The sequence below is a fragment of the Rhipicephalus microplus genome, chromosome X (assembly GCF_043290135.1).
Source record: "Rhipicephalus microplus isolate Deutch F79 chromosome X, USDA_Rmic, whole genome shotgun sequence".
Classification (NCBI taxonomy): Eukaryota; Metazoa; Arthropoda; class Arachnida; order Ixodida; family Ixodidae; genus Rhipicephalus; species Rhipicephalus microplus.
In genome coordinates, this window is record NC_134710.1 from 497,876,553 (window position 1) to 497,890,308 (window position 13,756).

Genomic DNA, 13,756 nt, shown 5'->3' on the forward strand with positions numbered 1-13,756 from the left:
ACACATTTATTTCCATTCCCCACATCTTGCACCATTGGGAAATGTTTTGTAAAGAAGAATTGAGCTTTAATTGGTCATTAATACCGCGTATTGTAGTGTAAATGACGCAGTCATCAGTGAACAGTCGCAATGTTACACCTGGTTCCGCACAGGAAGAGATGTCATTAACGTAAACAAGAAATAATGTTGGCCCCAAAACAGACCCTTGGGGTACACCGGACAAAACACTGAGGCAGTCAGAGTCTAGGTTGTTTAAAGTTGCATACTGGGAGCGATTGGTTAAGAAGGCCGAGATACATGCCTTTACTTTGCTATTAATTCCAAAGAATTCAAGCTTGGCTATTAATTTGGAATGAGGCACACAGTCGAAGGCTTTCGCAAAGTCTATGAATATTGCATCAGCCTGAAGTTTGAAGTCAATTATGCCAGCAAAGTCATTCACTATTTCTGCAAGTTGCGTTACTGTGGAGAGACACCTAAGATATTCGTGTTGCTTTGGGTACAGCATATTGTTAGATTCTAAGTAATTTATAATGGCTTTGTAGAGGATGTGTTCCATTAATTTACAACAGTAGGTCGTAGGCAATATGGGTCGATACGTGTCCACCAGAAATCTGTTACCACTTTTATGGATTGGAATTACTTTTGTGCGTAGCCAGTCTCTCAGAAGTGCACCAGTTTTCAGTAAAAGCATAAATATTTTAAACAAAAAAGGAGGAAGCTGTTCTGCATAACGCCTAAGAAAGGCATCTGGGATTTTATCTGGTCCCGGTGATTTCTTACCATCAAGTTGTAAAAGCAGGTTCAAGATGCCTTGTTCGGTTATCTCGATTTCCGGCATGGCGGAGTCACGTTCAAAAAGCGGCCCTTGGACTGGGCATGCTTGGGTGAATACCGATTAGAAAAAAGAATTGAACGAGTTAACTATCGCTTGCGTATTTTCAGTAACGATGCCGTTGATTTCTATCTTACAGGTTGGACTGTCCGGCTTAGCTAGGTAACGCCAAAATTTCCTCGTTTGTGCTGTCATAAGGTCAGTTAGGGTTTGTGAAAAAAATAGGTCTTCGCTTCGCGCAACAGGCTTTTGAATTCTTGGTAGCACTGACTTATTACTGCTGGATTGCATTTATGCTTCCACATTTTTTCAGCTTCCGTTTCATATGAATTATTTTTCGCGTTAACCAAGGAGTCCTTCGTTTTGTCCTCTTACGTTTCGTAGAAATGTAGGTTTCATCACAGTGAAAAATTGCTGCCTTAAATTTCAACCACAAGTTGTCAACATCATCGGAAGGTTCAGCGTAAAAATCATGTATGTGCATTTCTAGGTAATCAATAATACTTTCATCGGCTGCTCTGAAATAATCTTTAATAAATATATGTGAATTTTCGTAGTCACTTTTTGCCAGGCTAAGATAGCGAAATTCGATTGAAACCATTTTATGGTCGAAGATTCCATCTTGCACTATAACTTGAGCATTTATTGAAATCTAAGATGTTGGAAGCAAGCCCTTGAATGCGTGTCACTTGCATTACGCATTTAGATAACGAGAAACTTAGCATAGTATCCATAAGTTGCTCGCAGCTATTCGCCTCTCTATTGCTGGCGGTTAGGTTTTCCCAGTCTATTCCTGCCTAGTTGAAGTCACCAACAAGTACTAGCTTCGTTCGATCGTGCATTTTCGCAAGGAGATAGTTGTGCAGTTCCGTAAGATAAGATTCAGGTGCCCCAGGTCGCCTGTATACTCTATCTATTAGTAGAGGTGTGGTTTGAAATGTTACAGTGCACCACAGACTCTCGTGGTTCGGTATACCATGTTCTTCCTGGAACGCTAAACCATCTTTTATAGCGATAGTCCCTCCACCTCCGCGGCTGTCACGGTCCTTGCGAAGTGGGCTATAGCCTTCTGAAATTATTTCTGAATCATGGATACTGGGTTGAAGCCACGTCCCGGTAATCACCAAAATATCAGGTGCAAAAGCCAGCAAGATCTCTTCTAGTTTGTCCATTTTGTTCACTATACTTCTGGCATTGAAACACAACACAGAAAACGATGACGTGTTTGCTTGGCTTCATGTACTTGAACTACTGCCTTCGCGACCAGCAGTTTGGGAACGCACCGGCTGCAGAGGTATCTTCTTTCCCACGAGCCAATCCCAAATGTAGAGCGTGTCATTTATTTTCACCTTATCGAAAAGAAGCACAACCTTATCGCCGCTGTCTCGGTTAGATTTTGAGGACTCCCATGATTTCCCTCCGTGTTTCACGGACTGCAAATGAAAAATCTTCGAAAACCGATATGTTCGTACCTTTCAACTTTGAACAGTTGCAGAGTATTGCCATCTTTTCAGCAAAGTCATAAAACCGCAATATGACGGGACGATCCCGATCAGTTATTTTTTTGCCAACACGATGAACGCGCTCCACAGTCTTCACCTTAACTTTCAGTAGATGGCTGAAAATTTTGTTTTCGACATATTTTCTCAAAGATTCGGGGCCTTCATCATCATTTTTGGTATGCTGCATATCACGATATTGTTACGGCAGCTTCTGTTTTCTAAGTCATCCATTTTACTGCACAATTGTGCGACTTGCTTTTGAACCGCATTAACAGTTGCCTCACACTTTTCAACTTTTTCCTTACAGTCGTTGAGCGATGCCAGTGTATTCTCGATGAGAGACAAGTGCTTTTGAACGCCCTGCATTTTGATCTGAAGTTCAGTTTGAGAAGCCTTAATTTCTGTGACGGCATCTAAAATCTCCTGCAAAACATGAGAGTCGGGACCAGCCTCTACGTCAGAATTAGGACCTGGGTTTTCCTCTACTTCACCGCTCAGAATTATCAGTAACTTAACTATACGAGACGCATCCATACAACATGATCACAAACAGCCGGGGCTCGGCAACACCAAAAGGCATGCACAGCTAGTTCTGAAACACTTCGTGAAATAATTTTTTTCACCAACCTGTGCATAGAAAGGCACGAAATTCAGCATCGTGCGCCTGGCGGTGCTACCGAGCCCACTGAAGCTTGGACGTAGGCGTTGCCCCATTTTATGCCGTTCCTCGTAGGTCGCTGGGTTACCGAAACTTCTATCAAGATGGACCACGTGACGCGACGTCGAGTTAAAGCGGGGAAGCGATATGGCTGTAGCAGGGGCCAGGCCAACTTAATACGGTGCTGTCGATGTCACAGATGCTATGTGTCCCGAAGGCGCCGGAAACGAGGCATCGCCGCGTAAACCCAGTCCCAGGAACACCTGTGCATAGAAGAGCACGAAATTTAGCATCGTGCGCCTGGCGGTGCTACCGAGCCCACTGAAGCTTGGACGTAGGCGTTGCCCCATTTTATGCTATTCCTCGTAGGTCGCTGGGGTTGCTGGGTTACCGAAACTTCTATCAAGATGGACCACGTGACGTGACGCCGAGTTAAACCGGGGGAAGTGATATGGCTGTAGCAGGGACCAGGCCAACTTGATACGGTGCTGTCGATGTCACAGATGCAATGTGTCCCGAAGGCGCCGGAAACGAGGCATTGCCGTGCAAACCCAGTCCCAGGAACACCTGTGCATACAAGAGCACGAAATTTAGCATCGTGCGCCTGGCGGTGCTACCGAGCTCACTGAAGACCGAGCCCACTGAAGTTATTATGGAGCCAACTGAAGTTATTATTTTTTTTTCTGTAGAGTTAAAGTTAAGAGTGTGGGCTATATGCAAGGATGAGCTATATGCAAGAAAGTACAGTATATGGCCCAGTAGTGCGAGGAAAAGTCACTACAATTACTGTGCTATTTTTTTATAGAATTATAGCCTTTTCAACTATTCTGTATTGTGGTAGCAATGATAACTGTCAGAAGTGATAGCAGTTGGTAACTGTCAGTGGTAGAAAAAACACCATTCAATTTCAAGGAGACTGAAATGTGCCACCAGTACAAAGCGTGAAAACAATCCATCCAGGCACCACAAAAACAGTTCAAGACTGAAGGCTTGCCTTGCATGCATGTCTAATATAGCTAATGCCAGAATGTATGATAATATATTCTAGGAAGATGCTCCTCAGATGGACATTAGAGTGTATAGTATTGACACCCTCCAAAAGAAAATTTCTCATAATCATTGCTGTGATATTCAGTATAAAATCCAAGTGAAAAAATAAAATCCTGTTGTGGATTTTATTGTAAATGTATTATCAAAAAAAGCAATCACTGCTGCATGTAGTGGCAGCAGCAGGGCCACATCCACATGCAGTAATGGCTGTATGCACACCTTTTGACGTGAGAAACAGCAGTAATAGAAAAACCAGAAGCATTTTGAGGCACACCATGGAGAGCGTGTCCTCCCAAGGCTAAGTGCACGATACTTTGCCTTTATCATTTCAAAGGAACAAAGATAACATACTACATGAGTGTTTGTTTCCATCGCAGCATCCTTCTGCTCCTGCCTGGCACCTGCAGAGTGAATAAAAGAATGTTAGCAATAAATTATGAAAACAAAAGGTTCACCACAGCTTATGAAGAGTATTGACAAACCCCATGTTTACATAAAGACAAGTTTACCAAGGATGAAAAACACACACTCTGATAAAACAGACATTTATTTTTATCTGATATAAAATATAAAATCTAGAATGTTTTTGCCAAACAATAAATAATCAATGCAGTGTTTTAATGAATGAATATTGCCTATAACAAAGGCATTTTTTGTCACTGGTTTTATAAACAATAAGAATAACAAAACACAGCCGTTTTGCCACCCATGTGGGAGGCATCATCAGTACACAAATGACAGCCGATGAAAGAATACATCTTACTTCGTAAACATTCGGCAGGGGGGAAGTATTGCACACAGATTGATGGCAATGAACAAACCATGATTCTACAAATTTTCTTAGGCCCCATTGTTTTTCCCATGACAGTGTCATCACAATGCCAAATCAAACATTGGCCAACTAATTCTGTCTCAGCACGCGTGTGTGGCTTTTGCAACGTCCCTTAATGCCCAGAACGGGTATGAAGTCCACCCTTGGAATACGCTGCCTCGATGCCGTGTGCAGCCTAATGTCGATGTCAGCCAGTGGTTGCCAGTTTTTGGGTTCGGGTTCCCGTCTCGTGGGTCGATATAAGAGAGACAAGTATGATGTCGTCTCCTTGATGTAGCTGGCATTACAGTCCATGCACAATGCCGCTTTGTTCATTTTACGTGAACACAGTGGGTTTGAGCACAGTTTCACAGGCATCAAAGCCCAACGCACTGCTTCTGGCATATATCAAATGCACACAAAAGAAGGTGTCCAATTAGTGATGCTCTCGCGGGCTCATTGCATGTGGTGTTGTGCACCGTTGACAAACTGCAGAGGTAATTGAAAGCCATTTTTAGAGTTACATGCAAATTCATTGTAACGACACTTAATCACATTTTATTGCACACTAAACTTATGTTTTGCAACACCTGACCTCAATGATCAACATTATTGTGATGTCACCAAGCAAAGCACAACTAGTTGGCATCGTGTTGCTAGGTAGGAAACAGGCGGTGCAAAAAAGCAAAAATTCTAAGAACCTGAGCTCGCAGCTGCAGCAATTTTAGGATAATTATGTGACACCGATGCTTCGAATGTTTGAAATTAATTATTTATTAGTCTGCAATGACAGTTTTATTACAGATCCCAGTAACCAATTACTTCATGAATTTGCCACCGCCAGTTCAGCTTTCAAGCAAAACAATTCTGCAGAAACTACACATTTGTGTCACATGGGTGCCACTTGGACTAGTATCATGTTTGCACAAGCGAACCTTTTTTAAAAAATCAGGGGTGGAGCAGCTTTAGGAGCAGGAATAACAGGGTTTCAGAGTAGCTTTGGAGCAGTAAAAGGGGCGTTTTGGAGCAGCTCTTTCGCACCAAAAGGCGTAACTTGGAGCATCGAAATTTAGTTTTGGAGCAGATTTCTTGGGACACACATCACTGTTAATTGTAGTTTTTGATTTCTCTGCTTTTTCATCAATACAAAAAATTTCAGTGGTTTTTACTAAGCCTTCAAAGCTGATCAAGGGACCAGAATTACCCCAAATTTATATATACAGTCGATCCAGCTTATAACAAACCTGAGTGCGGCGCAGCATCCGTTCGCTGTATCCCGAAGTTTCTAGTAAATGAAACAGCTTTTGAAAAAGTTGCCAGTGAGGACACAATCTTTATTTTCCCCAAAAAGTCCGTGATGCATGTGTTTCGAAGAGTAGAAACCATAAAGGCGGTCTTGAGTTCATTTAAAACGGCAGGGTGCTCGTTCGCTGAGGCCCGTGGCATAAGCTGCATGAGGCACTCGCTCCAAAGTTTCGTCGTTCTCGCAATCCGATTCCTCCAAATCGCTCTCGCCACGTACTTCATTCACAATGCCCCAATCCGTGCATGGTTCTGCAGAGTCAGCATCATCATTGGCCGTAATTAAACCATCGCAACAGATGTCCCACCTGCTCTCCCAGGTCGCAGTAGACAACGCGCTGCCACAAATCGCCGCCGCAGTTCGGAAGCTTCAGGCTCTGCATCGGGCCTGACGTCAACGAAGTCGGCCTCACGAAAACAGTTTCGCGCGCATGTAGCAGCCACCACCGCCCACGAAATATTCACCATCTCCACAGCTGAATACCGGGACGCCCGAAGCGGCAAGTTGGCTGCCAGGTCGACAACGGCGATAAGCAAGCGCTCCGCAACACGGCACCTAACGCGCGGATCACGCTCAAGCCAAGCGGTCACACTTTCAACGTTTTGTTGGACGGCAGGAAAAAGCGTGCTAGTCCTATCTGCCATCATGACCACACACGCACACCAAAAGCGAGCAAGACGCGCACACGCGACACACATGCCAGAACGCGTCCAACAGCTCTGGGCCCGTTTCCAGTCAGAAAACAAAACTACTTTGAGCCAGCGTGGCGGGCGTCGCGGAGCGGTGGAGATGGGCGAAGAAGTTGTGATCAAGAGAGGAGAGCAGACTTGCGAGAGAAGGGCAAGGAGTTGTGATAAAGAGAGGAAAGGATGCGGCGGGAGGACGACCTCGAAAACCAAAGGAAGGAGGCAGGTTGGGTAGCTTGCTTGAAAGGTCCGGGAAACTCGCACGTAGAAAAACTTGGAAAGAGTGCCTGCACGCGCAGAAGTCAAAGCATGGCCGCCTGGATCGGTGCATGCGGCGGTGTTCGCAGAATAGGTGGCCGTGGTCAAAAAACCGTTTTGTTGCACTGGCGGGTTTGCGTGGCCAGTTTTGTTGCACCGGCGAGTTCGCGTGGCCTCACGAACTTCAATATTTCGCGATACGTTCCGCGCAAATTATAAGCCATTTTCGCGCTTCCGCACGCGCGTGGAAGGCATGCTGAGCCAAGTGCAAATTGAGCAAGAACAAGTCCTAAACACAAAACAAATCGCAAATAATCAGAGTCAGTGGGGTAGCGTACGTGTGTGCACTACACGCAGACTATCGGATACAGTCGGTGGCCAACAATGTTGGCAAATGGCCTGGTCCCTCCAGGCCGGTGACGCCAACGACAGTACCAGCAATCAAAAACAAGGTAGATGGTCGACTGGTCTTTGAAAGATTGGTGGCAGTGTGAAAACACGGGCCTCGTCTGGCGATGCGGGGTGCTCAGAGTAGCGGGGGGACAAACGACGGAGGTGTGCGTAACAGAAAGCAGTTGGGGCATGGAGAAAGGAACCAACTTTCCTTCCTCCATGGGTTAGGGAGAGCAACAACTAGAGGATCGTGCAGGCAGGTTCAGCGTTTAACAATAAGAATGTATGGGCACCTGGCCAATGCCTGATCGGTGGTCAAAATTAGTTTCCAGGGAAGTCGGCAGACCGCTGACTCCATTCGCTGTAACCGATCAGCGGCGCTCGGGGACGTTCGTTGTAAGTGTGATTTTGTGCCATTGAACCAATAAATATTTTCACGGTCACGCTGATATTGTTCATTTTAAGCAAAAGTTTATTTTAAGTGGGGCCGTTATATGTGGGCTCGACTGTATATATATTAACAGACAATGTTCAAGTCTCCAAAACTCTTCTTTATTCACACTTGAACCTTCGCAACCTTCGTGCTGTACTTAGCAAGCTTCAGAAATATGGCCTCAAGCTGAAACTTGAAAAATGCCACTTCTTCGTGCCCCAAATTGAGTATCTCGGCCACATCATCAGCAAGGAAGGCCTTCCCCCGAATGTTGACAAGGTATCAGCCATTCTGCATGCACCTGTGCCTCAGGATGTCAGGGAACTTCAGAGTTTCTTGGGACTTGTAAACTTCTACAGGCGCTTCTTACCCAATTTTTCGTCACTCCTTCATCCACTGCACTTGCTTCTTTGTGAAGAGAAGAAGTGGTAGTGGGGACATGAACAACAAGATGCATTCAATGCCTGCAAGCACTTGGTGACATCAGCTACAGTTCGTGTGCATTTCAACCCTGCCAAGCCTGTTTGCCTCAGCTGTGACGCATCGCCTTATGGTATAGGTGCAGTTCTGGCGCACAAAGATGGTGACGGCGGGGAACATCCCAGTGCTTTTGCCTCGAGGAGCTTGTCAAAAGCAGAACAAAACTACAGTCAGCTCGACAAGGAGGCACTGGCTTTAGTGTTTGGTGTGGATCGGTTCCACCAGTACTTGCGGGGCATCTCATTTGAAGCACACACTGACCACAAGCCACTTCTTTGACTGCTGGGTGCCAACAAACCCGTTCCCGTGCAAGCTTCGCCTCAAGTGGTCAGCTGGGCTCTGAAGCTTTCTGCTTACAAGTACGAACTTGTATACAAGCCTGGCAAAGAGCTCGGACACGCTGATGCTCTTAGTAGACTGCCTCTCCCAACTGACACTACTGCGTTACCACGACCTGCTCAAATCTTCTTGCTAAAGGAGGCATATCCGAGACTCCTTTCACCAGGTGTTGTGGCCCAAGGCACACGAAAAGACCCAGTTCTGGGCCAAGTTGTTCTTGCTGTTCTGAAAAGAGGAAGCCTCCCAGTAGGACCAGAGTGGAACCCTTTCAATACCAGAAGCTCAGAACTCAGTCTCCATGAGGGTTGCCTACTCTGGGGATCAAGAGTAGGCAACCTGCTCCCAATGTCATTGCAGGCCCAAGTTCTTGGTGTTCTTCATGCTGGCCACCCGGGTATCGAGAAGAGCAAGATGACTGCCAGGAGCCATGTTTGGTGACCAGGCATTGACAATGACATTGCCAATAGCGTGAAGAGCTGCGCTAAGCGCCAGACTCAACATCGAGCTGCCCAACCAGTTCAGCAAACGCCGTGGCCTTTTCCACAGCGACCCTGGTCAAAGCTTCACATTGATTTTGGGGGGCCATTCCTAGGTCACACATTCTTGGTTATTGTGGATGCGCTCTCAAAGTGGATAGAAGTCTTTCCTGTGTCTTCCACATCTGCAGAAGCTACCATTTCTGCACTGAGAATTGCATTCGCTCAGCATGGCCTGCCTGATGTCATAGTTTCCGACAAGTCCTGCATTCACCAGTGCCCAATACCTTGAGTTCTTAACTCGAAATTGAATAGGCCGCATGCTTGTACCGCCATATCACCCTGCCTCAAATGGTGCAGCTGAACGAGTAGTACAAACTGTGAAGAACAAACTCAAGAAGTCTGGTTCTGGGAACTTCGAAATGCAGATTTCCAGGTTTCTGTTCCACTATAGGACCACACCACATGAAGTGACAGGTCGGCCGCCGTGTGAACTCTTGACAGGAAGAATGTTCAAGACTCCGTTGGATGTCCTCGGGCCAAGCCTGCAGACGTCTGTATTCCTAAAACAACTCAAGCAGAAGTTGTATGCTGACAAAGGGTCGCGGCAGGCTCCATCACTGTATCCAGGTGATGATGTGTATGCGCGAAACCTTCGCAGGGGTACACCCTGGGTGCCTGCCAGTGTTGTGGACGTCACTCCGTCATCAGCCAGTGTCCGTTTTGAAAATGACACCTTGGGAAACCGACACAGCGACCAGTTGTGCCTGGTGCAGACAGAAACATTGGCCTCTCCTGAAACTGCTGTCGCTGTAGCTCCCCCACAGTTGGAACCGCCGCTTCTCCATGCACCAGCCGTTCCGGAAGTGCCTCATCAGGAACAGCTACCTAGAACTAGCTTCTCTGGGAGTAGCTGTGCCACGCAGAGTGACAGGACTGCGCTCAACAGTGGTGTGCATGTGAACAGTGACTCTCTCGTGCCTACGCCTCACACGCTAAGATTGTGACGTGGCACGAGGACTAAGAAACCGGTGAATAGGTACTCCCCGTAGTCTTCCTCTTAAGAGGGAAGGAGTGTTACAATGTTGGCTCAAATGCAGCGCTCCCACGTAACGCTAATAGTTGTGTTGAGCTGTGCAAACCTGGCACAGCGGGGGGGTTGGCCGTTTTGGAAACAATAAAATCAGTTCGTTCTGGCCAAAGGGCTCAACATTTTCTCATGTTCTTCGCGGGCCTGACGGCCTACTGTTCACGTAGTCAGTACCGCCTGGCCATACGTTAATCTACACATGTAACAATGGCCTATCTTCGAACAACAGTAGCGACAATCGGAAGAAATGTCAACAGGGGTGATACGATAGTTCACAGGGAATGTCTGTTCGTTAATTATGTAGAGACCAAGGAATCACGACTGAAACTTTTCACACAGCCCTGGAGAATGAGTAGGCGTCCAAAGGAGGACTTCGTCGCCAGGACGGAAAGAGACGTCACAATGAGAGATGTCATACCGCTGCTTGCGATCGTTATTGCCCCTAGCTTGGTCTCGTTTAGTGACAGCCGAGCGTTGATCACTGCCCGTAATTCTACATCTTCGCCACTTATTCTCTCTCAAGGTACCCAGTTGCCCTGCTTTGCCAACACCGAAGCTCTTGCCCTCATGCCCTTTCATAACAATGTACCAGTGTTGCCTGTTGCAGACGAAGACCATGCGACGACCACTGCTTTAATGCTATCATAAATACTGATCTCTCTGTGGCGTAAAAGGAGGATCTCTTGGCGCTACTTCAAAAACAGTGCTTCTTTCGACGTCCACGCCAACTTTCTCGGGCGCACGTCTGTCGCAGAGCACCACATAGAAACAGAAAGTAATTCTTTTGTATGCCGCCGACCATACTGCGTGTCTGCCGCGGAGTGTGAAATCATCGAGAAAAAAGTCACTAAGATGCTGAGACATGACACAATTCGGCCATCGTCAAGTACTTGGTCATCGCCTGTTGTGCTAGTCTGGAAGAAGGACGGCTCGGTATGATTTTGCATTTATTATCAAGCACTAAATAATATCACGCGCAACAATGTATATCCAATGCCACGAATTGACGATGCGCTTGACTCCCTCCAGGGCACTGAATATTTCTCAAACCTCAATCTCTGCTCAGGATATTGGCAAATAGTTATGCATCAAGTGGACAAAGACAAGACAGCATTTGTAACACCCGATGGCCTCTATGAGTTCTACGTAATGCCCTTTAGTTTATGCAACGCTCCAGCAACGTTTGAGCGTATGATAGATACCATTCTTTATGGCCTTAAGTAGAAAACCTGTATATGTTTCCTGGATGATATCTGTTATTTTTCTTCCACTTTCCGGCAGCATCTTGAGCAGCTCGACAAAGTTCTGACATGTCTTTTCAATGCTGGGCTGCAGCTTAATATGAAAAAATGCCATTTCTCCCGCAAAAGCATTATAGTTTTAAGTCACCTTGTTAGTGAAGATGGCGTTCGACCAGATCCTGACAAGGTGAAGGCTGTGACGCATTTCTCTCAGCCCAACAATCCAAAGAAACTAGTAAGTTTTCTGGGTCTTGCCTCTTGTTTCTGCCGCTTCATTCACGGCTTTGCCTCCATTGCCTCGCCACTACACAAGCTTCTGACGTCCGGAAGAGCCTTCTCTTGGACATCTGATTGTGACATCGCTTTCAACACCCTAAAGGCAGCGCTGACATCTGAACCAGTTCTCTGTCACTTCGACAAGCATGCCCCTACCAGCCTGCACACCGACGCTAGCGGCCATGGCATCGGTGCTGTCCTCGTACAGTGAGACACAACTCGTCGAGAAAGAGTAATCCCCTACGCCAGCCGCGTACCCACGGATCCCGAACGAAACTCCTCGATAACAGAACAAGAATGTTTGGCTGTAGTTTGGGCCATACAGAAATTCTGCCCATATCTTTACGGACGCCATTTTACCGTAATAATGGACCACCAGGCGCTGTGCCAGTTGTCATCGTTAAAGAACCTGTCCGGACGCCTCCGTCGCTGGGTCCTTCAGCTGCAAGAATACACATCTGACGTCGTGTACAAATCGGGAAAAAAACACTGAGACGCAGACGCCCTTTTTCGTTGCCCTCTCCCACTACCATCTAGTCCGAATAAGTCTCTTCATGCCTCGTCACATCATGATGAGGCATTGCATCAACTAACATCGTCGGAACTCACCCTTGCTGGGTCACTGTCTTCCACCCGATACACTCTTTTGGCCTCCTGTCAACAGCAAGATTCCTACTGCAAGCGCATTTTGGAAGGCCTCTGCGGCAAGTCTACGCCACCTAATGCCACGCTGCGCCGACAGCTCAAGCGATTCAAGATTGAAAGCAATGTTCTATACCGATACGTTTTCAATAATAATGGGCATTGTCGACTTCCTGTTCTTCCACGTTCGCTTTGTGCGCAAGTCCTTGAGGCCTTTTACGACGACCCAACAGCTGGGCACTTGGGATTTAACGTATCGTACAGCCGCATTAGGAGCCGCTTTTTTTGGCTTGGCCCCTTCATCTCTGAGGCAAGGTACGTCTCTTCTTGCGCACTATGCCAATGAGGCAAACGACCAACTTCACCTCCTGCCGGCTTGTTGCAACCAATGCCATGTCCAGAGGAACCTTTTGATGTTGTTGGAATAGACCTGGTTGGACCTCTTCTAGTAAGAGCTGCAGGATATCGATGGATCGTGACAGCCGTTGACCACCTCACGCGGTACGCGAAGACTGCTCCTCTACGCTCCAGTTCAGCGTCTGACGTGGCAACCTCCTTCTTTTTTAAAACCATTGTCACGGCAACCTGTGCATAAGTTGGTGTCGGCACCGGGTCATGCCTGGGGACTTTGGTAGACCTCATGGCAACAAGTTCTTCTCTGAAGATCTTGTGGAGAGTACATATATATATATATATATATATATATATATATATATATATATATATATATATATATATATATATATATATATATATAAACCTTTACAATATCAAAGCTGAAAGCACAGCAACTCAAAAAAACATAAACGGCACTCTGAACAGCTACTCAGATGAATAAAAAATGCAATGTTAAAATGCTACAACGTTCAAAATGTGGTCAAAACACCGCATCTAACATGAACAGCAACTCAAGACTAGAGATGAACTAATATAATAAAAGTTATCTTCATACTAAACCAATAGGGCTGTATAAAAATAAATGTAAAAAAACTTATGTTCTGGTCGTTGAATTGCCACAGCCGACATCAGAACCGTGAAGAAATTTAGATGGGCTCACTGCGCCACTGCTGGGTAATTTAGTGATTTTTTTTATTACGATAGGAACTACACGGGCACTCAACGGGTTTTCGCAGTCAACGCCATGTTCCGCCTAAACTAAAAGTTAGTAACATTCCCTGCGCATCATATGTTCAAGCCGCACGTAAAATTGTGCAAGCCGGGCTCGTGGCTGCTGCTCAAGCAGAGATTAAACGAGGCGGCCAATCTTCCTCGCTCGGAAGGTC

General features: G+C 46.2%; 1 protein-coding gene and 2 long non-coding RNA genes across 7 annotated transcripts in view; 1 reads left to right on the forward strand and 2 right to left on the reverse strand.

Annotated features, from left to right (window-relative positions):
* Positions 1-13,756, reverse strand: part of Swt1 (Swt1 RNA endoribonuclease) — a 323,033-nt gene that overhangs the window by 60,413 nt on the left and 248,864 nt on the right. For all 5 annotated transcript variants that reach the window (XM_075880970.1, XM_037412977.2, XM_037412978.2 and 2 more), the window contains one exon: positions 4,397-4,446. In XM_075880970.1, coding sequence (XP_075737085.1) covers positions 4,397-4,446 — 50 coding nt within the window. The remainder of the gene's footprint in view (positions 1-4,396; positions 4,447-13,756) is intronic.
* LOC142776741 (uncharacterized) overlaps positions 1-13,756 on the forward strand; it is a 50,254-nt gene that overhangs the window by 2,078 nt on the left and 34,420 nt on the right. The gene's annotated exons all lie outside the window — the stretch shown is intronic.
* Positions 6,170-9,179, reverse strand: LOC142776740 (uncharacterized). The gene is made up of 2 exons (XR_012887772.1): positions 6,467-9,179; positions 6,170-6,410 (listed from the first exon to the last, which is right to left on the reverse strand). It is a non-coding gene; the product is annotated as an uncharacterized LOC142776740 (long non-coding RNA).